The sequence below is a fragment of the Fragaria vesca genome, linkage group LG5, assembly GCF_000184155.1.
Source record: "Fragaria vesca subsp. vesca linkage group LG5, FraVesHawaii_1.0, whole genome shotgun sequence".
NCBI lineage: Eukaryota > Viridiplantae > Streptophyta > Magnoliopsida > Rosales > Rosaceae > Fragaria > Fragaria vesca.
In genome coordinates, this window is record NC_020495.1 from 5,595,412 (window position 1) to 5,620,361 (window position 24,950).

The window sequence follows — 24,950 nt, forward strand, 5'->3', positions numbered from 1 at the left end:
AGAGAGAGGAATCTGATGGATGTGGTTGAGATATAGTTGAGGGTACTCTAGGTAGAACGAAAAAAATAGGTGATGAGCTTGGACCCAAAACTGAACTTATACGAGTAAAATTGTTTGGGTGGACTTACGTAAGAAAAAATGTTGAAAAAAAAACTTTCATGAAATTTTCTATAAATACAAACAGATTTGAAATTGATCAAAAGGATCTCCGACTCTGAAACCCTAGCTCAGATCCCCAATTGAAATGGAGGACCAGGACTCCAACATCGGGAGCTCGATCCTGATGCGATTCACAGATTCGACGCGCATTCACCACCTCGAAATCCGCAAAATGATCGCCGCGACGTCCCATGGTTTCGTTCCGCGGAGGATTGCTCCGACCGCCGTGGCCTACTTTGATGCCACGTGCTCCTCTCTGAACCAGCTCTCCCCCTCCTCTGAAGCTCACGTGATCGAGGCTGTGGTGACGATTCTCTCCATACTCATCCCGCAAGTCTCCCCGGAAATTCTCATCGAGAAGGAGAGTACCAACGAGTCTGTGTCCGCGGCGGTGGCGCGTGTTCTTCAATTCGATACTCGGAATTTGAATGACGACGCCGCCGTTTTGGGAGTGAAGTGCATTTCGCAACTGCTGACTGTCATCCTCACTAACAATATGGACTCTGCCTGGTCCCATGTCTCTTATTTGTACCAGCTTTTACTGGGTTTCGCAACTACGCGCATCAGTCATGTATGTTATTGAAATTGTTCTGAGCTCTTGTATTGTCGATCATTTGAAATTGTTGAAACTTAACCGTTGAAAATTTACTGGATTTGTAATGTGTGTATGCTACATTGCTGGTTGTTGGATTGTACAACAGGTGAGGAAGGCGTCACATGTTGTGATTGCCGAGGTAATGCAAAGTATGCAAGGCACCGCAGATATTGTCCCTGCAAGTGAAGCCCTTGTTAACTTGTTTGAGAGATGGTGGCTTCCTCTGCTTGGCTGAAATGGCCCCAGTGTGTTGTCTAATGAAGCTGAACCCATGATACGCGAGTCCTGTTTTTGTTTGGATGTGATGAAAAGATGTGTGGTCCTGATGCCTACCAAGTTCAAGCTAACGATGCTCAACTACTTCAAGACCATCTTGGAACTGGCGTTGCATAGAACCCCAGTTACAGTGCGTATTGAATGGATTTTGGAAAGATTTTGTCTCCACCCATCAGCAGCCAAAGGCGTTCCTCCTCACCTTTTGCTTGATCTGTTATGCTTGATTTCAGTTTCTGTCACCAAAAGAGCGGTGTTTGATCGTGAGGGGGCAACTACGGCTTCTATACTCAAAAATGGAGTGTCAACAGTTTACTCCTCCAACAGGGAAATCTGTGTGATCAAACTTCCACTTGTGTTCGATGCACTCAAAGTTTTGATGAGGATACCTGCAGATCAGGTGGATGACTGGCATATAGAAGAGGACATCTATGCAGCAGCACAAGCCTTTAAGTATCTCATTCATGCTTGCATCGATGAAGGTTTGGTTAATCAGGGACTTGACCAGATCAATACAATTGCAAACAGCAAGTCTGAGCCTCCTCAGCCGAAGGAGCTAACTGTAATAGAAAAATTGTGTGTGACTATTGAAAGCCTACTAGGTTATCACCGTACCGGTGCTCATGCTCTCAGCATGGATTGTGCATTTGACGTTGTTTCGACAATGTTTGATAAATTAGGGGCATGCTCTTGTTTTCATGAGGGGTACACTGGAGAGCTTGGCAGACATGCACAAGTTTGCAGATGAACAATTCCCTTACAGGAAACAGGCTACACTTCTTCTAGGAAGGCTTGTTGAGGAGAAATTTGGGGTTGATGATGCTAATATTAGGGCTGCCCTGACTCGAGAAGAACTCATGGGACTGCTTGCAGATTATAGGGACCTTAAATCCAAACAATTGGCACAACTTTCTCATTTGAAAAGGAAGGGGCCGAGTATTGAGCATATCTCAGGACATTGTGGTCCATCGAGTATAAGGGCTAAGGCGGCTACAGCTAGAGCAATATGCAGCACAGTGAAGATGACAAAGAAGATTAAGCTCTAAGAATGCCCGGCTTCTTCAACTTTAACCAAGACTGCTGCTGATCATGATGAGCTGCGTAAGTTAGTCTCTTGTATTGTAACAAGTAAATATGTAGCTCTTAATTTGTGACTTGGAGTATCTATTTTAGTTTCAGCTTCTTAATATGTATCACAAATAGTCATTGTAAGATGTTTCTTGTTCCTGTTTTGCAGTAGCAACATGTCTTACCTGTTGTTTTACAAATACTACTGACAATTTTATAACAAGAAACCCATACTACTGACAAAGGCATACTACTGGTTCTACGAAGATGTTGAGGTTTATGTCTGAAAGCAAGAAACCATCACACTTATTCTATGTATCTGTTACGATCAGAGTGTCGCATCAAGTAGCATTTTTAGACTCTAGCTTTCGAAATGCTTGGTAGAGTATCCATCACATTTTGCGAGGAAACAGTATATACAAGACTACAGCAGGCTGCCGGCCGTTAGAAAAAGACTGCAACAGGCCGGAAATTAATTAAAAAAATCAAGGTGAAACTCATTTGTAAGCTTCCCTTTAAGGTCTAAAAACCTATATATATTGCTATTATTCTCTTCTGCATATGCAAAGAAAGATTGTAGAACTATATGTTTCAGATACCAGTGAAGGAGAGATGGAAGAAAGCAAGGACAGCCATGAAGATGAAAAAGGTGATACATCAACTTCTTCTTCACCTTGTCCATTACAGTTACGTTACATAGAGTTACCTTATCACCTTCAAAGTTGTGTAGTGTACTGTTCCATCTTCCCTGAGAGCTACCGGCTTTCAAAAGGGAAACTTATCCGGTTACTAGTAGCTCAAGGACTGATACAAGAAAAAGCAGGGAAGATTATGGAGGATGTAGCAGAAGAATATATATGTGAACTGATCAACCAGCAACTGCTTCAAGTACTGGAGGAACACCCTCGGAGAGATGGGACTCAATTGAGGGTCCCCTGTGGTCTTCAAAAGTTCTGTCTTGATCAACTGAAGGAAGGAAAATTTGCAACCTTTGGAGTTTTCATTTGTTCAGATATCACACAGCTGATATCCCAAATGAACAATCTTCAACTAACTGCTTTGTTCCTGCTAGCAAATCAGAATCTATCTCAACATGATGGTAGTTGGCTAAAATTTAATGGTGTGAACACTTTAAAAGTGCTTGAGCTAAAAGATACCAAAATCAAGAAGTTACCAGATGAAGTGGGAGACCTAATACACCTCTCGTATCTTGGCTTGAAAAGCACGGATATAAATGAGCTTCCGGAGGGGATAGGCAGATTAGAAGCCCTGCAATCTTTGGATATTAGATGGTGTGGGGATTTAACAGCATTGCCAGCTGAGATACTCAACCTTGTAAGGTTGAGGCACCTCAAAATGTTCAAGAACAAAGGCGTTTCTGGGATGAAGCTACCGGCAGGGATAGGAAGACTTGCAGATCTTCTGACCTTGACAGGTATACATGCTGGTAGTGGCACTGCAGCTGAAGTAGGTGACCTGATAGGGCTCAGAAGATTAGGAGTGATGGACGTGGACGAGGAGAATTTCACTGAGCTGTTTGCCTCTATTATGAAGATGCAGGGCCTTCTTTCCTTGTCTTTAGAAGCAAAATGCGCATTCCCTCAGGGAGAGCTTTTCCTCCTGGAGTCATTCTCACCTCCACCATTTCTTCAAAAGCTTCGCCTTGAGGGCATCCTACGAAAGCTACCTGCTTGGGTTGGTTGCTTGGAAAGGCTCACGAACTTAAGATTAGGTTTCTCCAATCTGTCTGAGAACCCATCATTGGTACTTCAAGTCCTGCCCAACTTGAAAAAGTTAACCCTTTGGCAGGCTTACGATGCGAAGCAAATAGGGAAAGAGTTCTGTACTGCTGGTGGGTTTCCAAAGCTCGAGGTTCTCATCATTGCTTCTCGTGTTCTTGAGGAGTGGACAGAACTTGAAGAGGGAGCACTACCTAGCTTGAAGTACCTCCACTTCCACAATTGTCTGCGGCTGAGGATGTTACCTGAAGGTTTGCAATCCCTCACCACACTGAAGCGTTTGCATTTGCTGCCTCTGCTGGATGATCATGCAGAACGGTTGAAACCTGATGGTGGAGAGGAGTATTACAAAATTAGGCACATTCCAGAGACATCATACACTACCAACTCTATGATACAAAGATATGTGCAAGCTGCGCAAAGAGGAACAACATGATACAAGGATAAAATTCTCCAGGTCTTTCACCGTATTTCATAAGTACTGGAGTTTTCATTTTTATTATACATGCAATTTTTAATACTTATAAGCTTGCAAGTTTGCAAACATGTCAATAAGATGCCTCTGAGGAAGCAGATTGATAGTCTTACCTTTCTTTTCTTTTTTTTTCTTTCTTTTTTTTTAAATTAATTCTTTTATGTCATATACCCACATACCCTAATCAATGGACTGTGAATATGCATGAGTTCATGGCCCCTTGATATTATGTTCAACCCTAGTAACCTTCAATCTCAGTAACAAATCAGTCAGACTTAGTCGCGGAGCCAATATTTGAACCTCAAGGGGATCCAAACGTTATAACATAAGTGTGTATTAAAATTTTGTAAAAAGTTACCTGACTCGATGTTTAATTTGATCATCTTTAAATGAAGCAAAATTTTATTGTATATATCTCATAAACTCGTGCAACGTTAAAAGTGTACGAATGAAGAAAGTAGTAATTTACGCATCACTTAATACTTCACATTTTTTATTTTTGGTAAATTCATTAATTTTCTGTTTACTAATTAAAAGAAATCAATTATCTTAACAATTTCGATTGGTAAGACATAAATACCAATCAATTTTATAGATACATTTCTTAATATAATTGATTTGTCATTCAAGATTAATTGATAGGTAGAAAATTTAAAAGGGGTTCAGTGATATAATTAAACAGATTTTAATGATAATTAACTAATTAAGCACCTAAACTTCAAACTTTGCAAAACCCAAGGGGGGTTCAGACCCCTTCAGGCCTGATCAAAGCTCCGCCACTGGTCAGACTCAAACATATAACATTTCATCAACTTAGTTCTCATTCTTAATTTATGAATCACCAGAAGAGCTGCATATAAGCCATAAGGAAAAGCAAGCAACATAATCATGAAGAAATAGTCAGAAAGTAACGGACTTTTCGATTAAAATGTCAATATAATCTTCTTATTCCAAGCACAAGATAGGTTGTTAAAGTAATACAAAGAAAGATAACTAATTACCTTTAATCCAACTAAACCAAGTTGTCTTCCTCAATTGGCCTTCTGTTATGTAATCCCTTACCTTCTTTGAATCATCCCACCTTCCATCGCCAGCATATATATTTGAAAGCATGACTGTAAGCAGTTTTTTCAGAACGACTTTCAAAGAGCTTCTGAGCTATAATTTCTGCCAGCTCGGAATCCCCACAGGCATCACAGCACGATAAAAGGGCTCCCCAAATGCCACTGTCCACTGGTTCTGGCAAGGATAAGATCAGATTGTAAGCCTCTTCCAACCTGCCCTCCATACCAAGAAGCTTCACCAGATGAACATTATGCTCTGCTCTAGCTTCAATGCCAAACTCTTCTCCCATTTTTCTGAATATTTCTCGGCCATCTTTGACAAGCCCAGAATGGCAGCATGCAGAAAGGAGAGCAGAGAAAGTAGATTCATCAGGTACTAATCCGTATCTCAGTATCTCATTGAACATTCTAAACGCCTCAGCCACAAGTCCATGCAAACCAAGACCCGATTCAATGAATTGTATGAAACAATATTCTTCTCTGGCATTGCCTCAAAGACACGAGTCCCCATTCCCATGAAGCCACACGTTGATACATGGCTATGAGAGCAGAGGAAATCATCACATCTGATACAAGTCCTCGTCGAACAACATATGCATGTACCTCACTGCCTGGCCCTACATTTGCTATCTGAGAAGCAGCAGCCAACACACTGGCAATCAAAATAGGATCTGTCTTCTTGCCTTCCATGTTCAAACACTTGAAGAAGAACAAGCCTTTCCATAATCTCCAGACTGAGAATACCCGGTTATCAAAGAAGACCAAGTAACTAAATCTGGCTCAAACAAACCACAAAAAACCTTATGCGCAGAGTCCATACACTTACATCTTGAATACATGATCACAAGTACACTGCATAAATGATCATTAGAATCCAAATTATATTTCAAACAAAGACCATGTATTTCTTGGCCAACACTCATCAAGCTCGAATCTTTCAAACCCGAAAGCAACTCAACAAATGTATATCCATAAGGCACTACCTCCCTGCATCTCATCATACCAAACAACTCTAGCCCTTTATTCAAAAACCCGAAATTTACATAACCCGAAATCATAGTATTCCACATCACCAAGTCCGGCTGTGGTGTCACATAAAACACCCTACTTGCTTCATCAACAAGACCCAGTTTTGAATAAGCAGTAACAAGTGCACTGCTACAAATTAAATGGAATCCAATCCCAACCCGGAAACTGTAACTCTACAAATCCACAATGCACAAGTCTCCAGTCCATCTAAATCAAAACTGTCAGAGCAGGCACGTATAAGACAAGCATAAGTGAAGTTATCAGGCTTGGTTTCACTTCTAACCATATGCATCATCAAGTTTGTGAGATTGAGCGTGGGCTCGAATAATGGGAGTTCCAGAGATAAACACTTCGGCTGGGACTTTCATCGAACACCTTACGTGCAGAATGAAGGTCACCATTGACAGCATAGAGTCTAACTATTCTAGTTGCGTAAAATGAGTCATGGGAAAGATGGGTCTTGATGATCAAAGCAAGTAATTGTTTGGTTCTTGATAAAGATTGGTAAACCTTGGACAGTTCCAGGAGAAGCAATTGGGACTCAAAACAACATTGAACCTCCAAGTTAGAGGCTTGGAGTTTCAATTTGACACAAGGGTTATGACCAAGTTACAAACTTTAGAGGCTGAAAATAGAAGACACATGAAGAGTAGTACTTGATTGAAATTTGAAAGTAAAGAAAGAGTTGAATATGATTGAATTGATATATAAATGGGTTTATTTATTTCATTAAGGGAAAATATATTACACAGAATTAAATAGACAGCAACATTTTAGGGGTGTAATTGTGCTGGAGGTGGTGGAGCTGGGGGAACAGACCATATATGAAATCCATTTCTGGAAGGTGCAGGTGGTGGCTGATGTCTAGATTGCTGCAGCCTCCTCAAACTCAAGTCCAGCTTTTGGCTGCCTTTATTATAGAAAAGGTCCATTCTTTGACATCTATTTCCAAAGCAACCTTCTCTCATTGACAATGTTCTTACTGAGCCATATTCCTTGCCACCTAATTGAATTTCATGTCATGAGAAAACTGATCCTTTGACATAATTGGATTGGATGTAATCGTAATTCATAAACGTCATATTTGTACAGGCATATATATGCATGCATTACATAAGAGAGGTTGTATTACCAACTGGAATTGATGCAGAAGCTGCTGGAAAGGCCCCCATTAGAAGCAACACTACTAGTAGGGCTGCAATCACCGCAGACTTTGCCGGAAAACCATTCATCATCGTGTCGCAACCAGGAATAGAAACTTGAGTAGCCTCAACTTGCACGGTGTTGAAACATGAAGGTAGGGGGAAGCATAGATCTACATACAGTATAGACTCTGCATCAGTGAATGGTTGGCTGCTAGCTGAGCAGTGTAGCTCCAAGAAGAGTTTTGCCTTTGCCAGCTGCTTTGGTTCAGATATTTTCAAAAGGATGAATCCAAACCTTGGACTTTAGGTCCCATACCTTTCATTATGTTTCCCGGCCCCAACTCTATAAGTGCTTTCACAACCAACCAACTTTGTAGACACCTTGTCCATAACTATCCGGTTGATGTCTATCCCACAGAGACTTGTCCACACGTCAAAATCGACGGTGAAGATGGAGGGTGCACGGCGCACCCGGCTGCGCTGAATAATTTTCTATCATGAAAACATTTTAAGCCAAATGTGCTTGCATATAAGGTAACAAAGTTGAAAAACTGACATATATCAAGCATTGATAGAGTATATCACATAGGATCATGACGCGGTTGGAACTACACGTTCAACCTGTCCTGCTCAACGATATATTATGGGTGAAGGTGGCCATCTAGCCTTTACTTTTCTTAGGCTGCGCCGCTGCGGGTGGGCACTATATACTTGCCAACAAAGACAGTTTGATATCTCAAGCTACCTTCAGCCACATAAGAACACCACATGAGGCATCAAATATGTTAGTATGTTCTTCTTTGACCTCAGAAAGTTTTATGTAATAAAGCCCAATTATGTAAGAATTGATGGGTCAAATTTCCCTCCTTATTTGGAGGAGGATGCACTACATGTGAAAAACCTTTTCGGTGAAGCCTCAAGACCCATTCAATTAACCAAGAGACAAGATGGTATATGAATAGCAAAGTTGGTAGTGTGTATATGTTGAAATGCAAGAGAGAGAGCCTATATGTATAGGCTTGTTGGTGGCTGAAAAGTTTGACAAAAGGATGGAGATGCATTGATGGTGCATACAAACATTGAAGCTTGAATTAAGGAAGAAGTTTGAATTCTCTTCCTTGTGCATGGACGTGAAGGATTTGCATGGGAAGTGCATGAAGAATGCATGCATATATTTGCCTATATATAGAGGCATTTGCAATGGTGAAAAAGAGATAGAAGAACCGGTGAGTTCACCTTGTGCTATACAAGAGTATGAGATAGAGAGAAAACTCCAAGTTGAGAGTTTGTGTGTGTAACAAAACAAAGTGTGTGTGAGAGTGTATCCCTTCAAGAGTGAGTCTTGAAGTAGTGTTTCTCTCCGTGTAACCTTTATTCGAATAGTGGAGGTTCTTTGTTGTTGTTGCCCCGTGGACGTAGGCACTTTGCCGAACCACGTTAATACCCGGTGTTCTTTATCATTTTCTTTCCGCTACATTTTGCATTTGTGGTCTACATTTTGCATTTGTGGTTGTGAGTTCTGATTCCATTCTACAGTTTATTCTTCCGCATAACCCAACAAGAATAGCTCATGATTTCTCTGCAACATATATAAATGCAGAATGCAATGTCAATATAACCAATTACAGATCTCATCAGAGGAAGATATTAGTACCATGAGGAAGTAGAGATGCTGAAGAAGTTGCAGGAAACATGCCCAGAAGAAGATGTACTGCTACTACAGAAAAAACCAACTTTGCCAGAATACTATTCATCCTGATTGAATAGCATCAAAATTAGCAAGAATGTTAGAAGCCTAGGATATTGAACTGTAGACAGAGATTTATACATTGTCAAAATAAGATAGATTTCAATAATAATTTATGCTTATTTTATTGAATCAGGGTGTTAGAGGAGGAGGGTTAAGGAACAGTGGACTTTGATCACATGCAACTTGCTTGCTTTCAGGAGTATGAATAGTACAAAACTAATGTGTGTTTTCATATTCTTAGCTAGATCTCTACATCTGAGAACACCAATGCATCTAAGCATGTTGAATAGAATGTTCCTTCCTGCTATCTCGAAAGAAAATCATGTCAAGGAGTTATATATGCCGTTTTCGGTGTTCATCATGCTCATAAAACATGCTTGACTCATAAACTTGGACATTCTATTCTCAGTTTTGTAATTGTTATTAGCAGAAGTTCAGCTGAACTTAAAAGCTAGAGACAATGTTTATAGTTTATTCTTTTGGTGTAAAGTGATAGGTGAAAGTGATTTAACAGAAACTACCAACAAGGCACTTGGGAAATGCAGAGAGTAATGGATTTATATATACTGCAGAATATGTTCAACAGATTGATTTACACATAGATTCTACTAGCTAGCTTATTGCAGAAAGACCTCAAAGCTAAATGGACATGCTGGTGAGGCAACAACATAAAACAAAAACATCATAGGAAATGATAAGCGTCCACAGAATACATTAACATAGTTAGCCTTCAAGCAATGGATGAAGGAGGTGCAGCAGCAGCATTCTGTGATGTTGCTTTGTTTTTAACTGGTGAAGGTGGCGCTCTTGATGTCACCATTACTCTTAGGCTGCGAGTTGGCACTATTTCCTTTTTGACGATGCCATTTTGACATCCAAAGCTACCTTGTTTTCTTCCATGTATCTTCATCAAGCCATGTCTACAGTCAACATGCCATACACTCTTCTCACCATCTTCGGCTAACAATAAGAAAATCACAGTAATATTTATAAAAGGAATGAAATTAAACCAATTAGTGATCAGGGGGAAGGAAGTTATATTACCATGATGAAGTAAAGCAGAAGTTTCAGGTAAAAGTCCGAGAAGAAGATATACAGCTACTAAAACTAAAACCAACTTCGCCGGAAAACCACCCATCTTGCAAAGCAGGAAACAGGAACTTGCATTCAGTGTATGCTCTAGGATAATACCATGAACCAAAATTTATAGATTCTCCATTCAAGCTATATTTTGTTTGATTATATATATTATACTTGCTGTTTTCCATTAGTCATAGTGTTTGGTAGAACGAGGATTGTTTATGGTTAGGTTGAGGAAAATAAGAAGTTGACTTCGACTTCAGAAATTAGTTCCCTCACTTTCATATATATAGACACAATTTTGACTCGGATTTTCCAAGTACTAAATCTAGAGCTAGCTAGTGAGTGAGGACTGGTAAGATTCTTCACCTGTCCATTATAACAAGACAGAAGCATACTAGATCGAAAACTTGTATTTAAATCTAAACAGAAGGTTTTTTTCTCTGATATGAAGTCAACAATTCCAACAAGTTGATAGCAAAAACCAAAAACCACAAAAAAGAAGACCAAGTTGGTAATGCGGCTAATGATTTCTTTTTCTAGTCAGAGAAATATTAGCACTAGAGGACTGAGGCTTCTGATGAATAGGCTGCTCATTTTGACAAATGAATCTGTATATGCAAGATGATGAATTCAAAGTAATGGTAAAAAATTGGTATAAAACTACTGTTAGACTTGTGCAGTATATATAGTATTGTAGTCCTATGATTTCTATCCACTGTAGGCCTCACAAGTCAGAACCAAGATTAGAGGAAGGATTAAAAAGCTCAAGTGGTTAGGAACTGGACTAGTAACTTCTATCCTGGTATGTATGTTTTGGATAAACTCTACAACTGAAATGAATACATGCGAAAATATACAAAAATTAGTTAAGCAACATTTGTATCAAACAGGAATATATATGCAGGACTACAAGGATTAGCATCAGTAGACTGCCTCTTGAGTCTTGAGTACTTTAGTAAACACCATAACACCAATCAATTCAATTAAGGAAGTATCCAACTGTAAATATAACAACTAAATGGCATGCAGACATCAAAGTATCCCGTTAAAGAGCACGGTAGCGCCTTATTCCAAGTGTCAATATCCGGCATATCATCAGTACGAGCAATATTCCCAAGGCTCAACATGAAAAACTGTAAAAACTGATTTTCATTGATTGAAAAACTGATTAATTACATTGTGTACATAATATAGGCTGGAATGATTGACAAATTCAGAAGGGAATAATGAGTAATAAAGCCTATATTTACAGAATCAAAACTATCCAAAGCTATGCATCAGTTAGGAAATCTATTTTGAATAATGGATGAAATCACTCTTGTGATTGAATCTGGGATTGAGTAAATCACTCTCTTAATTGAGGCTGTGAATGCTCTCCAATACCCCCATAATGACCTACATATATACTTATTACTATACAAGAGACTAACTTAAGCAACTCATCATGACCAGCAGCTGTCTTGATTAAAGTTGAAGAAGTCGGGCTTTCTTAGAGCTTAATCTTCTTTGTCATCTTCTCTGTGCTGGATATTTCTCTAACTGTAACCGCCATAGCCCATATACTTGATGGACCACAACGATCTGGCATAAGCTCAATACTTGACGCCTTCCGTTTCAGATGAGAAAGTTGTGACGATTGCTTGGATTTAAGGTCCCTATAATCTGCAAGCAGTCCCAAGAGCTCTTCTTGAGTCAGGACAGCCCTAATACTAATATCATCAACCCCAATTTTTTCCTCAACAAGCCTTCCTAGAAGAAGTGTAGCCTGTTTCCTGTAAGGGAATTGTTCATCAGCAAACTTGTGCATGTCTGCCAAGCTCTCCAGTGTACCCCTCATGAAACAACACGAGTGTGACCCTAATTTATCAAACATTGTCAAAACAACTTCAAATGCACGGTCAATGCTGAAAGTATGAGCACCAGTACGGTGATAACCTAGTAGGCTTTCAATAGTCGCACACATTTTTTCAATTACAGTTAGCTCCTTCGGCTGAGGAGGCTCAGACTTGCTGCTTGCAATTTTATTGATCTGGTCAAGTCCCTGATTAATCAAACCTTCATCGATGCAAGTATGAATGAGATGCTTAAAGGCTTGTGCTGCTGTATCGATGTCCTCTTCTATATACCCGTGATCCTCCTGATCTGCAGGTATCCCCATCAAAACTTTGAGTGCATCGAACACAAGAGGAAGTTTGATCACACAGAGTTCCCAGTTGGAGGAGTAAACTGTTGACACTCCATTTTTGAGTATAGAAGCCGTAGTTGTCCCCTCATGATCAAACGCCGCTCTTTTGGTGACAGAGTCCGAAATCAAGCATAACAGATCAAGCAACAGGTGAGGAGGAACGTCTTTGGGTGCTGATGGGTGGAGACAAAACCTTTCCAAAATCCATTCAACACGTATTGTAATTGAGTTTCTATGCAACGCCAGTTCCAAGATGGTCTTGAAGCAGTTGAGCATTGTTAGCTTGAACTTGGTAGGCATCAGGACCACACATCTTTTCATCACATCCAAACAAAACCGGGACTCGATGGGTTCAGCTTCATTAGACAAGACACTGGGGCCATTGCCGCCAAGCAGAGGAAGCCACCATCTCTCAAACAAGTTAACAAGGGCTTCACTTGCAGGCACAATATCTGCGGTGCCTTGCAAACTTTGCATTATCTCGGCAATCACAACATGTGACGGCTTCCGCACCTGTTGTACATTAACTAGCAATGTAGCATACATACATTACAAATCCAGCATAAATTTTCAATTGTAAGTTTCAACAATTGCAAGTAAAAGCTAGAATGAGCTCAGAACATACATGACTGATGCGCGTAGTTGCGAAACCCAGTAAAAGCTCGTACAAATAAGAGACATGGGACCAGGCAGCAGAGTCCATATTGCTGGTGAGGATGACAGTCAGCAGTTGCGAAATGCACTTCAATCCCAAAACGGCGGCGTCTCGATTCAAATTGCGAGTGTCGAATCGAAGAACACGCGCCACCGCCGCCGACACAGACTTGTTGGCACTCTCCTTCTCGATAAGAATTTCCGGGGAGACAAGCGGGATGAGTACGGAGAGAATCGTGACGACGGCCTCGATCACGTGATCTTCGGAGGAGGAGGAGCACGTGGCATCCAAGTAGGACACGGCGGTGGGAGCAATCCTCCGCGGAACGAAACCGTGGGCAGTCGCGGCGATGATTTTGCGGATTTCGAGGTGGTGACTGCGAGTCGAATCGGTGAAGCGCATCAGGCTCGAGCTGCCGATGTTGGAATCCAGGTCCTCCATTTCAGTTAGAGTTTCGGAGTCGGCTGAATTCCGAAACGGAGATAGAATTCCAAAATCTATTTCTGTTTTTATTTACTTAATACCATGTCCACACATTCTGAAAGAGAAGGACCAGAGCAGTAAATGTACACATAATAGTGTTGATTCAATACTGAAAGGTAAAAGGTAAATTTTGCAGCTATCCATTGTACTGGTGGCAATTTAAGTTTATGTATCTGGATCAATCAGTAATGTTCACATGATTATGTAGTGGGAGCCGGGTACAGCCATGGCTTCGAACTCATCGAAATCCAAAAACAAAAAAACAAAAAAACCAGAACCTAGCAGCTCTTGCACTACCTCAGCTCAATCTTTGATCTATAATAGCCTTCTCTCAATGAAATCTCGACGTATCAAATCGTTCCTCTGGATCTTATTGGGTTTTTGGAAATATTTTATGGGATTGGCATTTTTTATGAAGAGAGGTTTTGGAGGTTTCAAATTTCTGGGGGTCTTGAATGAGTCACCTTCTTTGTTTTCACAGCTTTTCTGTATGTTGGAGTAGGAGGGAGTAGTAGATGAATGGAGATTCTTACCAAAGCTATATTGTTGGATGTGTAAAATTTCATATTCACGATTTTTGGGTTGAATCGAATCCCAGATTCATTATTTTCTAAACTAAGAATATCCCCCAAAATTATTTGCTTTTCTATCTTAACTTATGGAAATTGTGGTCTGATTCTTTGGGTTTCTTCAATTGTGAACGGTAATGATCCAAAAATTCTCAACTCTCAAGTTTGGTGGGAACGACGTCGATGCTCTTCGTCGGAGTTGTGTGGTGGTGGTGCTGTTATAGAGAGAGAAAAGGAGAGAGAAAGGAATGAAGATAGGTGAGTGTTACCTGGTGTGGACTGACGAATTGGGGTGGAGTTTCTTTAAGCCATAAGATCTGCTTCATTTAAATCCAAAGGTCATAGATGATCTGTCCTTTTTTATCCCGAAAAAACACTCCCGCAGGTGAGCAGGCCTGTCATGTTTAATCACCGTTGATCGTAAATTTAAAGACGAAAGATATTATTTTAAAGTTAAATTGTTTTACATATTTTTTTTACTGTCACTCGTACAAAGAATTCAAACTACTTTCACCCAAGTAGCTTATATGTCTAAGACCACAAAAGCCAAATGGACTTGCAAATGAGGCAACAAAGTTGAAACAAAAACTTGCAAAGAAATGATCAACATCTGCGAAATACATAAACATGTGATACATAGCCGTCATGCAACAGATGAAGGAGGCGGAGCACCCTGTTGTTTTCCGGCTTTACTTTTAGAGGGCGAAGGTGGTGGGGATGGGGTTGCTCTTAAACTGCGGGTGGGATTTGTTTTCATGCTAACAGTGTCACCTTGACATCCAAAGTTGCCTTCTCTTCTTCCAAATATCTTGCCATCTCTACAGTCAATATGCCATAAGCTCCTCTCACCTCCTTCACCAATTCACCCATGCATAAGAAAATCACAGCAAGCAACTAATATTAATAGCCCGAACGCTTAATTTTCTAGAACATATGTTAGACAAAAGGATGCAAATAGAATGAACAGTACAGCATGAACTTGATTCACAAGTCATGCTGGGGGAGGGAAGGCATTAATACCATGAGAAGATACAGCAGAATGAACAGCAGAAAATGCAGGTAGAAAACCCACAAGAAGATATATAGCAACTGCAGCTAAAATCAACTTCTTCGGAAAACCACTCATCACGGAAAGCAGAATCCAAGAACTTGTAGGAGGTGTTTGTTACACCGGATATAAGACACGGACTTCATTAAAATATTCCAATCTGGCTACATGACATGTTTGGAGGCCCAGACATGCTTGGGCCGGAAAATTTAATTCCTGTACAACATGGATTACAAATCCAGTTAAGAAGGTGTTATAAAATTTATCCAGCTTCGTTCAACAAAAGCCGAAACTATCATAGCTTCTCTTCCTCTGCGAATCTACGACCATCTCATCATCGTACCTGCTCCATTAAATTTCCAGTGATCGTTTTCGACGGCCTCCGACTGTCTTCCACCGTCGCTGATCTCGTGGAATTGTTTTTCGGGTAAGCTTTCTTCAGAGCTAACTCATGTTTGTGGTTTTTGATTTGTAGCTATATGAGATTCAACTTTAGTCCTACGCAATGAATCTTTCTCTCAAATTTGATGTTGTATTGTGAAATTTAATTCATGGGTAATATGAATATTTGAATAATTCGATTTGTGTTCTATTGTTTACAGATCTGGGCTCATGGCATCACGTATTCGTTTATCTTCTGGTGAGCTCTCTTTCTCAATTGTTGTTATGGATGACATATTTGTTTGGTTTATGATATCTAGAGAAAAAAGTAGAAGAATCGGTTCTTCTTTGGTTTTTGTCTTTAACTTGAATTTTTTGAATGGCTGGAAGTGTAAACGTACAAGTTGATAAGAAATCTTTTGCTTATGACAATTGGTGTATATCGAATAACTAAGTAGTATAAAGAGAAAAGTGGGTTTATAAGCTGTTTTTTGGTTACAAGCAGTTGGCTCACCAGAGCTATAGCCTTTGTTTAATCATATGATCAAAGTGTTATTTGTATGGATTAGCGCTTCATTTGTGTTCACTTTGATAGGCATATATAAGTCTGACGCTTATTTTGGTTGTTTATAATGATGTATCTGTTGGATGCAGGGTTTGGTGCGCTCCTACTGCAAATGATGGTGTAACTAATGATGTACTTTCTGGTAATTCTCTCTCTCAAACTATACGTGTGTGTGTGTGTATATATCATCAGAGAGGATGTAGAGCGGACGTCCGCACTCGGCTTAAAGTGCGGACGTCCGTCCGTTCTCCACCCTTCGGCGCCGGCGACGGCGCGCCTCCACCCCAGAAGACTCCAGCAGCATCCCTGACCACTTTCCCTCCTCGCCGGAAAACTGGAAAAGAATTGAAGCTGTTAAAGTTAAACATTTATACGACAAACTGAATCAAAGCATTGAAGATTCTAATGTCTGATTATGTTGAGCTTTTCCACGCTCTTGATAAAGAGGAAGAAAAGATGGAGTTCATTACTCAGCTTATTTCTTAGTTCATCACCCAATTTTTTGTCTTACTATTGGTTTTTGTCTTGAACTCTGCTGATCAGTACATCTGTAGTTTGCTTTGGTCTACTTTGATTTACTAGAGTAAATTTTGTACTTGATTTATGAGTGATTTCAATTTTATTTTTATTTTTATATCAGTTGTTTGTGCTTGGCAAGAGAAATGGGAAAAAATTAGATTACGGACATGAGAGAAAAAGAAGAAAAAAAAATGATAATAAAGAAGAAAATTGTTGAGATTCTCTGTTTTTGGCTTATCTTAACCAGCAAATTATACACTTTACCAAACGCTGTATTTGATAAGAGGCCGGATATCCACATATCCAATCTTGTCAGGTTTGAACAAGATTTCATTATATATCCTATCTAGTCCAAGTCACCAAACGCCTCCGTAGTGCCTTTCAGCGTAAATGATCCTAGGATATTGATAACCATGAAGAAAGATTTATAGATTCACTGCATAAGCTGTATAAGTGCTCAAGTATGTAATAAACTAATAATTACTATTATGATTTTATTTAATTAGGGTTTGGTAAGGAGGATAATCTATTGTTAGGTTGAGGAAAATATGGAGTTGACTTCGGCTTCAAGTTTTATTTCTCTTGCTTTTCATGGAAGGCATAGACACTACTCTGGATTCCAAATTTTCACATACTAATTAAGTGTACAGCTAGTTTTCTAACGAGGACCTCTCCATCAGAACAAAATAGAAGCATCCCACAAAAACTGGTGGATTAGGATATACAGCTGGATTCTGTCTTCACTCTGAGGTCAACAGTTCCATGAAGTTGCTTGTAAACAACAAAAACAACAAAAAGAATAGAAGAGATTGACATACATGTTATTGTAGGCTCTAGAATTCATATGATTAGCAAATAGCTAGGCTGCAATGTATTGTATTATCGAATTATCAATGTCCGATTGAAAGAAGAAAACATGCCAACTATATGGAATAGCCTCATCACATTGCCTAATGAAAAGTTCAGTGAACGCACAATCACACCAGTCACTGAAACAAATGGAACAGCGAAGCAACAAATGAGGCAACAAAATCGAAACAGAAACTTCCCGAGGGGATTATGAACATCAGCAGAATACGTAAACACACATAGCCATCATGAAACAGATGAAAGAGGTGCATGCGCAGCATCACGCTGTGATCCTGGTTGACTTTTCAAGGGTGCAGGTGGTGGGGAAAGGGTTGTTCTTAGGCTGCGGGTGGGCTTTGTTTTTGTGCTAACAGTGTCACCTTGATATCCAATGTTACCTTCTCTCCTTCCAGTTATCTTCCTCAAGCCATCTCTATGGTCAATACTCCATAAACTCTTCTTACCTCCTTCACCCATAAGATAATCACAGAAAGCAACTGATACTCACAGTCAGAATCTTTCAATGATATCATATTAAAGAAAACAAATTAAAATGTCATGGTTTCTCTACAATATATGTAGAGAAAGAAAGAAAGAAAAAAGAGGTAAAGCAGTGGGGTGAGAAAGTCTTATTACCATGAGGAGATAATGCAGAAGTTGCGGGTAAAATACCCACAACAAGAAAAATTGCAACCATGGCTAAAACCAAATAACTACTCATCATTGAGAGCAAGATTCGAATACTTCTAGAGCTTTTCAGCGTGAACGGTTTGTTATGATGCTAGGATATTGAAAATATTGAAGAGAGCTTTATAGACTCACTGCTTGAGCTAAATAATCGTTTGATTTGATTACTGTTCTGGTTTTATTTAAGGAGGATGAGTCGTCTATAGTTAGGCTTAGGAAAATAGTTGACTTCAACTTCAACCCTAAACCCTAAACCCTTTCCAACACGTGAAGTTGGGTGAGATTGGGTGAAACTTGAAAAGTTGGGTAACACTTAAGATTTTTCAAAATTGAGGTTCCCGAAGTCAGTATGAGAAGAATTGAAGACCCCACAAGCATGGCAATTCACTCAGTTCCTCTGAAAGTAACAGTTTTAACACCTTTACCAAACAAAGTTGTCGTGAGTCATTTAGGCTAGATTGCGAGTAAAATGATAAAAGCCATGGGCTATTGATGCTACAATGGTTAAATAGATCTTAGGTGATATATATATATACACATGAATGAGAAAAAACTAGAGGTTCAGAAAAAATGAAATTTCTCCAAAACTCATGTGCTACAACAAGTTTTGGCTGAAATTGGGTGAAACATTAAAAGATGGTTAATGCGTAAGATTTTTCAAAATTGAGGTTCCCGAGGTCTGTATGAGAAGAATTGAAGACTCCACAAACATAGCAATCCACTCATTTTCTTTGAAAGTAACAGTTCCAACATCTTTACCAAAAAACCAAAAACAAAAAACATCATAGGAAATGATAAACGTCCACAGAATACATTAACATAGTTAGCCTTCAAGCAATGGATGAAGGAGGTACTGCAGCAACATGCTGTGATGTTGCTTTGTTTTTAACTGGTGAAGGTGGCGCTCTTGATGTCACCATTACTCTTAGGCTACGAGTTGGCACTATTTCCTTTTTGACGATGCCATTTTGACATCCAAAGCTACCTTGTTTTCTTCCATGTATCTTCATCAAGCCATGTCTGCAGTCAACATGCCATACACTCTTCTCACCATCTTCGGCTAACAATAAGAAAATCACAGTAATATTTACAAAAGGAATGAAATTAAACCAATTAGTGATCAGGAGGAAGGAAGTTATATTACCATGATGAAGTAAAGCAGAAGTTTCAGGTAAAAGTCCGAGAAGAAGATATACAGCTACTAAAACTAAAACCAACTTCGCCGGAAAACCACCCATCTTGCAAAGCAGGAAACAGGAACTTGTATTCAGTGTATGCTCTAGGATAATACCATGAAGCAAAATTTATAGATTCTCCATTCAAGCTATATTTTGTTTGATTATATATATTATACTTGCTGTTTTCCATTAGTCAGTGTTTGATTGTTTATGCCTTTATGGGTAGGTTGAGGAAAATAAGAAGTTGACTTCGACTTCAGAGTAGTTCCCTCACTTTCAGAGAAGCAAAAGGACTATTATATAGACACAATTTTGACTTCGATTTTCCAAGTACTAAATCTAGAGCTAGCTAGTGAGTGAGGACTGGTAAGATTCTTCGCATGACCTGTCCATTACGACAAGACAGAAGCATACTAGATCGAAAACTGGTATTTAAATTTAAACAGATGGTTCTTTCTCTGATTTGAAGTCAACAATTCCGACAAGTTGATAGCAAAAACCAAAAACCACAAAAAAGAACACCAAGTTGGTAATGAAGCTAATGATTTCTTTTGCCAGTGAGAGGAAATATTAGCACTAAAGGACTGTGGTTTCTGATGAATATAGGCTGCTCATTTTGACTAATGAATCTGTATGCAAGATGATGAATTCAAAGTAATGGTAAATAATCGGTATAACACCACTGTTAGACTTTTGCAGTATAGTGTACGTAGTAGTATTCATAATCTCCTATCTGCTTCAGAAGTCAGAACCAAGAACTAGAAGACCATGCTATACAATAGAGGGATTGACAAGCTCTCCAGTGCGTAAGGAATGAAATAATAACACCTATCGTGGTAGACTACAAAATGTTTTGGTTAATTTCTACAACTCAGTAAGAGAAATATCCAAGGCTCAATACGAAAAGTTTGTCACTGAAAACCTGAAGCAATAGCCTTCAAAGCATCTTCCAGACCCACTTTCCCATATGAACCCCCGAGTCCTCTGCCTCTGCACAGCTGCTGCTACTACCTAAATCCACTCTTATTCTCCCGCATTTACAAACACCTTGTGAGCATAACTACCTCAAGAAAACAAATACCAACCCCAGGAATCCGTCTCTAACTCTCTATTGCTAGCTTTGAATGCGTTTCCAATAGACTAATAAGTATAGCCTTTGAATTCGGCAAAGGCCAAAGGTCTCTATGGCAACGGCGAGGTATATATATTATACATGCATGGCTGGAGTAAATAAACAGCTTATTGTGCATTGATTTCGAGTTTTCATGACAATCAAAAGTCTTGATTACATGCCCTTCAATACTTAAAAGGTTAAATTTTGCAGCTATCCATTGTACTAATGGCAATTTAAGTAGACTAATATGTTATCTAAGAATATATCAAACTCCCAAATCCATCCACTTGCCAATCAAAAAATTGGTATGAATTATGTTCATTTGTGTGTTTCACATATAATATTTGATTTTCTGTTTCAACCCTGCATAATCTTCCTCATAATGAATAATACCCCAAGTTGCAGAGATATAGTATTTGTGTTAATCCTTGTGAAAGTGGCTGGGATTAAATGTCTGTGTGGCATATGCTACCTGCTGTGTTCTAACCTTGCATCATTCTATTGATAAAGAACAAGACACCCTAATGGATTATATATACTGAACAAATTAATTGCAGAGATTAATGGATTATATATACTGAAGAAAAAATTCATCAGATTTACATACTTCTACAGTTCTACTCTCACTCATACAAGGAATTCAAACTACTTCACTCGAGTAGCTTATGTCTAGAGACCACAAAGCCAAATGGACTTGCAAATGAGGCAACAAAGTTGAAACAAAAACTTCCAAGGGAATGATCAAGATCTGCAGATTATTAAACATACATAGCCATCATTAATCAGATGGAGGAGGTGGAGCACCCTGTTTTCCGGGTGGCCTTTTAAAGGGCGGAGGTGGTGGGGATATGGTTGTTCTTAAACTACGGATGGGCTTTGTTTTCATGCTATCAATGTGACCTTGACATCCAAAGTTGCCTTCTCTTCTTCCAAATATCTTGCCATCTCTACAATCAACATGCCATAAGCTCCTCTCACCTCCTTCACCAGTTCACCCAAAAGAAAATCACCGCAAGCAACTAATATTAATATCCCGAATGTTTGATTATTGAAAACATGGTGCATGCAAAAAAGTAAAACCTCATAATTTCTCTACTCTCTACTCTCTAGAACATATGTTAGATGAAGGATGCAATTAGAATGAACAGTAAAGTATGAATTTCACCAAGACATGCTGGGGTAGGGAAGGCATTATTACCATGAGAAGATACTGCAGGTAGAAAACCCACAAGAAGATATATAGCAACTGCAGCTAAAATCAACTTCTTCGGAAAACCACTCATCACGAAAAGCAGAATTCAAGAACTTGTAGTGCCTTTCAGTGTAAATGTTTTGTCATGATAGTAGGATATTGATAACCATGAAGAAAGATTTATAGATTCACTGCTTAAGCTGTATAAGTGCTCAAGTATGTATTAATTACTATTATGGTTATATTTTAATAAGGGTTTGGTAAAGACTAAAGAGGATTATCTACTGTTAGGTTGAGGGAAATACAAAGTTGACTTCGACTTCAAGTTTTATATCCCTTGCTTTCATGGAAGGCAATAATACCCCGAAATTGCAGAGATAGTATCTGGATTAATCCTTGTGAAAGTTGCCCTGACTAATTGTATGTGTGCCTGTTTGTCTATTGTTACCTGCTCTGTACTAACCTCTCGCATCATTTTATTTATAAAAGAACAAGATATCCAAATTGCAGAGATATAATTATATATTAGGATTGATCCTTGTAAAATTGCAGAGATTAATGGATTCTACATATTCTGAAGAAAACATTCAACAGATTAAATACTTTACCCTCACTCATATAAGCAATTCAAGTTACTTTCACTCGACTAGATTATTGTCTAGAGACCATGAAGCCAAATGGAAGAGCAAATTAGGCAACAAAATCGAAACAGAAACTTCCCAAGGGAATCATGAACATCCGCAGAATATGTAAACACACATATAGCCATCATGAAACGGATGAAGGAGGTGCAGCATCACGCTGTGATCCTGGTTGACTTTTAAAGGGTGCAGGTGGTGGGGATCTGATTGTTCTTAGGCTGCGGGTGGGATTTGTTTTGGTGAAAACAGTGTCACCTTGATATCCAAAGTTACCTTCTCTCCTTCCAATTATCTTCCTCAGGCCATCCCTACGGTCAATATTCCATAAACTCTTCTCACCTCCTTCACCCATAAAATAATCACAGCAAGCAACTGATACTAATAGTCAGAATCTTTCAATGGTATCATATTAATGGTTTCTCTACGATATATGTAGAGAATAATGCATTAAGGGGGGAAAAAAAAAAAAAAAGTAAAAGCAATGGGGTGAGAAAATCTTATTACCATGAGGAGATAATGCAGAAGTTGCGGGTAAAATACCCACAAGAAGAGAAATAGCAACCACGGCTAAAACCAAATAACTACTCATCATTGAGAGCAAGATTCAAATACTTCTAGAGCTTTTCAGCGTGAACGGTTTGTTATGATGCTAGGATATTGAAAATATTGAAGAAAGCTTTATAGACTCACTGCTTGAGCTAAATAATCGTTTGATTTGATTACTGTTCTGGTTTTATATAAGGAGGATTTGGTAGGAGGATGGGTTGTCTATAGTTAGGGTTAGGAAAATAGTTGACTTCAACTTCACATATTGCTTCCCTTTCTTTCATGGAAAGGCAAAGTAATATATGACACCATAATTTGACTTTGATTTCCACATAGCAAGTGTAGAATGAAGCTGAGCAGAAACGAATCCTCATAGTCCTTGTCATGACCTCCCCATCGATAGAAGCCTCCCACAAAAACTGGATTAGGATAAACAGCTGGATTTTGTCTTCGCTTTGAAGTCAACTGTTCCATCAGGTTTGCTCAGAAAAACCAAAAACCACAAAAAGAATACCAAGTTGAAAATTTACGGAAGGAAAAGTGGATATCAGCAACTAATGCTCTGGCCTTAAATTGAGCAGTTGATTTTGGCAATGTATGTCCTCTGCGTGACATGGATTGGCAACACAGAGATTGATAAGATCTTAAATCGAGTGTAAAACTAGTTTTCATCTACGGCTTCTTGAATTCCTACTTGGCTCCTACTTATATGGGATGCACAACAGGGTCTAAGATCCATTACCAGGACTCGTAGAAGCAATATTGTAGATAGGGTACAATGTATATATTATATCAAATTATCAATGTGGAATCAAACAGGAAAAATATGCCAACTACATGACTAGAATCAACAGACTACCTAATGAACACTTTCAGTAAACACACAAACCAGACTAGCCACTGAAACAAGGAAGTAAAGCGTACCAGTTCTAACCACGATAAGCCTTCCACATATCGACATAACCAGCTAGGGAAGGCGGCAGCGCCTTCTTCCAAGCCTCAACATCAGGCACATCACCAGTAAGAGCAATAGAGCTATCCTCCTGCCGGGTCCCAAGGCTCAACACAAACAGCTTGTTGCCGAAAACCTGATGCATAGCCTTCAAAGTCTCTTCCATAACCACCTTCCCATCTATCTCCGAGTCCTCAGCCTCCACACAACTACCTCCCACATTCACCATCACTCTCCCGCCTTTTCTCAAACGCCTGGTGAGCATCTCCCAAGTATTGGCGTCTTGAAGCTCCGGGACCAATCTCCCATTGGAAAACAAATCCACCAAGATTCCGGCAAATCCATCTTTCGACGAGGCCTTAAACGCGTCTCCGATATGGATTACAAGCCGATCCGGGAACTGCCTTTCGAGTTTCAAAAGGCCAAAGTACTCTCTAGCCACAGCAACCACAGTGGGGTCAATCTCCCAGCCATGAACCACACCTTGGGGGTAGAGCTCCAGAATGGACCGGGCGGCCGTGCCCGCTCCGAACCCGAGAATGGCGATTGGCCCGGGAGGCAGAATTGGCGGCAAGGTGGCGAAAACGTCGAAGTAAGTGTTGGTGAGGTTCTTGAAGATGTAGGAGATGCTGTGGATGTTTCCAGGGACGTCTAGAAGGAGGAGCCTGGAGCCGGCGAAAGGGTGGTCGGCTCTCCGAGAGACTTCGAGGACACGGATGTAATTGAACCTGGACTTGAACTTGGCAAGCACTTTGACCTCCTCGGCGGGGATGCTGTCTTGGGTTTTGGGCTGGCGGCTGGAGTGGTGGGTCTGCTGGCATTTGGGTGTTGATGGGTGGAAATGGATTGGCTTTGGAGGTGGTTTGGGATGGCAATGGTGGTTTCTGGGTAAGAAAGAGTTGGGGGAGGTTTGAGTCGGGGAGAGAATCAACGGTCGAATTTGGAGGAGGTTTTGCAAGAGGGACATTGCTGATTGCTTTCACTGCCTCAGCCTCTCTCTCTCGCG

At 39.7% G+C, this 24,950-nt stretch overlaps 6 protein-coding genes across 6 annotated transcripts; 1 reads left to right on the forward strand and 5 right to left on the reverse strand.

Moving 5' to 3' along the window:
- The first annotated feature begins 244 nt into the window (after window positions 1-244).
- On the forward strand, window positions 245-2,073 carry LOC101308185. Its single transcript, XM_004300954.1, has 4 exons — window positions 245-730; window positions 861-955; window positions 1,067-1,589; window positions 1,708-2,073. Exons 1-4 carry the CDS (start codon window positions 245-247, stop codon window positions 2,071-2,073), a joined length of 1,470 nt encoding a protein of 489 aa, XP_004301002.1.
- A 909-nt stretch (window positions 2,074-2,982) lies between these two features.
- Window positions 2,983-6,063, reverse strand: LOC101308472 (putative pentatricopeptide repeat-containing protein At1g64310-like). The gene is made up of 4 exons (XM_004300955.1): window positions 5,864-6,063; window positions 5,391-5,781; window positions 3,270-3,666; window positions 2,983-3,160 (listed from the first exon to the last, which is right to left on the reverse strand). The coding sequence occupies exons 1-4, from the start codon at window positions 6,061-6,063 to the stop codon at window positions 3,111-3,113; spliced, it is 1,038 nt and encodes a 345-aa protein (XP_004301003.1). The 3' UTR covers window positions 2,983-3,110.
- A 1,021-nt stretch (window positions 6,064-7,084) lies between these two features.
- On the reverse strand, window positions 7,085-7,864 carry LOC101309254. The gene is made up of 2 exons (XM_004299082.1): window positions 7,535-7,864; window positions 7,085-7,405 (listed from the first exon to the last, which is right to left on the reverse strand). The coding sequence occupies exons 1-2, from the start codon at window positions 7,635-7,637 to the stop codon at window positions 7,176-7,178; spliced, it is 333 nt and encodes a 110-aa protein (XP_004299130.1). The 5' UTR covers window positions 7,638-7,864; the 3' UTR covers window positions 7,085-7,175.
- A 1,965-nt stretch (window positions 7,865-9,829) lies between these two features.
- LOC101309544 lies at window positions 9,830-10,467 on the reverse strand. Its single transcript, XM_004299083.1, has 2 exons — window positions 10,342-10,467; window positions 9,830-10,257 (listed from the first exon to the last, which is right to left on the reverse strand). Exons 1-2 carry the CDS (start codon window positions 10,433-10,435, stop codon window positions 10,028-10,030), a joined length of 324 nt encoding a protein of 107 aa, XP_004299131.1. The 5' UTR covers window positions 10,436-10,467; the 3' UTR covers window positions 9,830-10,027.
- Window positions 10,468-11,765: 1,298 nt separating this feature from the next.
- Window positions 11,766-13,661, reverse strand: LOC101308772. Its single transcript, XM_004300956.1, has 2 exons — window positions 13,191-13,661; window positions 11,766-13,078 (listed from the first exon to the last, which is right to left on the reverse strand). The coding sequence occupies exons 1-2, from the start codon at window positions 13,659-13,661 to the stop codon at window positions 11,870-11,872; spliced, it is 1,680 nt and encodes a 559-aa protein (XP_004301004.1). The 3' UTR covers window positions 11,766-11,869.
- A 7,884-nt stretch (window positions 13,662-21,545) lies between these two features.
- On the reverse strand, window positions 21,546-24,911 carry LOC101309060 (probable spermidine synthase-like). The gene is made up of 2 exons (XM_004300957.1): window positions 23,917-24,911; window positions 21,546-21,594 (listed from the first exon to the last, which is right to left on the reverse strand). The coding sequence occupies exon 1, from the start codon at window positions 24,909-24,911 to the stop codon at window positions 23,922-23,924; it is 990 nt and encodes a 329-aa protein (XP_004301005.1). The 3' UTR covers window positions 21,546-21,594; window positions 23,917-23,921.
- Window positions 24,912-24,950: the final 39 nt, after the last annotated feature.

Excerpts from the sequence above, each read along its gene's own strand:
- LOC101308185 (XM_004300954.1), top strand. The coding sequence starts at position 245 with ATGGAGGACCAGGACTCCAACATCGGGAGCTCGATCCTGATGCGATTC. Across the intron at positions 956-1,066 it reads AGTGAAGCCCTTGTTAACTT|ATGTGTGGTCCTGATGCCTA; the intron begins GTTTGAGAGATG and ends TGTGATGAAAAG. Across the intron at positions 1,590-1,707 it reads CTCAGCCGAAGGAGCTAACT|GGGCATGCTCTTGTTTTCAT; the intron begins GTAATAGAAAAA and ends TTGATAAATTAG.
- LOC101308472 (XM_004300955.1), bottom strand. The coding sequence starts at position 6,063 with ATGGAAGGCAAGAAGACAGATCCTATTTTGATTGCCAGTGTGTTGGCT. Across the intron at positions 5,782-5,863 it reads TGGGGACTCGTGTCTTTGAG|AATGTTCAATGAGATACTGA; the intron begins GCAATGCCAGAG and ends TGAGGCGTTTAG. Across the intron at positions 3,161-3,269 it reads TAGGTCTCCCACTTCATCTG|GAACAAAGCAGTTAGTTGAA; the intron begins GTAACTTCTTGA and ends ATTTGCTAGCAG.
- LOC101309254 (XM_004299082.1), bottom strand. The coding sequence starts at position 7,637 with ATGATGAATGGTTTTCCGGCAAAGTCTGCGGTGATTGCAGCCCTACTA. Across the intron at positions 7,406-7,534 it reads TTCTGCATCAATTCCAGTTG|GTGGCAAGGAATATGGCTCA; the intron begins GTAATACAACCT and ends AAATTCAATTAG.
- LOC101309544 (XM_004299083.1), bottom strand. The coding sequence starts at position 10,435 with ATGGGTGGTTTTCCGGCGAAGTTGGTTTTAGTTTTAGTAGCTGTATAT. Across the intron at positions 10,258-10,341 it reads TTCTGCTTTACTTCATCATG|CCGAAGATGGTGAGAAGAGT; the intron begins GTAATATAACTT and ends TCTTATTGTTAG.
- LOC101308772 (XM_004300956.1), bottom strand. The coding sequence starts at position 13,661 with ATGGAGGACCTGGATTCCAACATCGGCAGCTCGAGCCTGATGCGCTTC. Across the intron at positions 13,079-13,190 it reads CAACTACGCGCATCAGTCAT|GTGCGGAAGCCGTCACATGT; the intron begins GTATGTTCTGAG and ends AATGTACAACAG.
- LOC101309060 (XM_004300957.1), bottom strand. The coding sequence starts at position 24,911 with ATGTCCCTCTTGCAAAACCTCCTCCAAATTCGACCGTTGATTCTCTCC.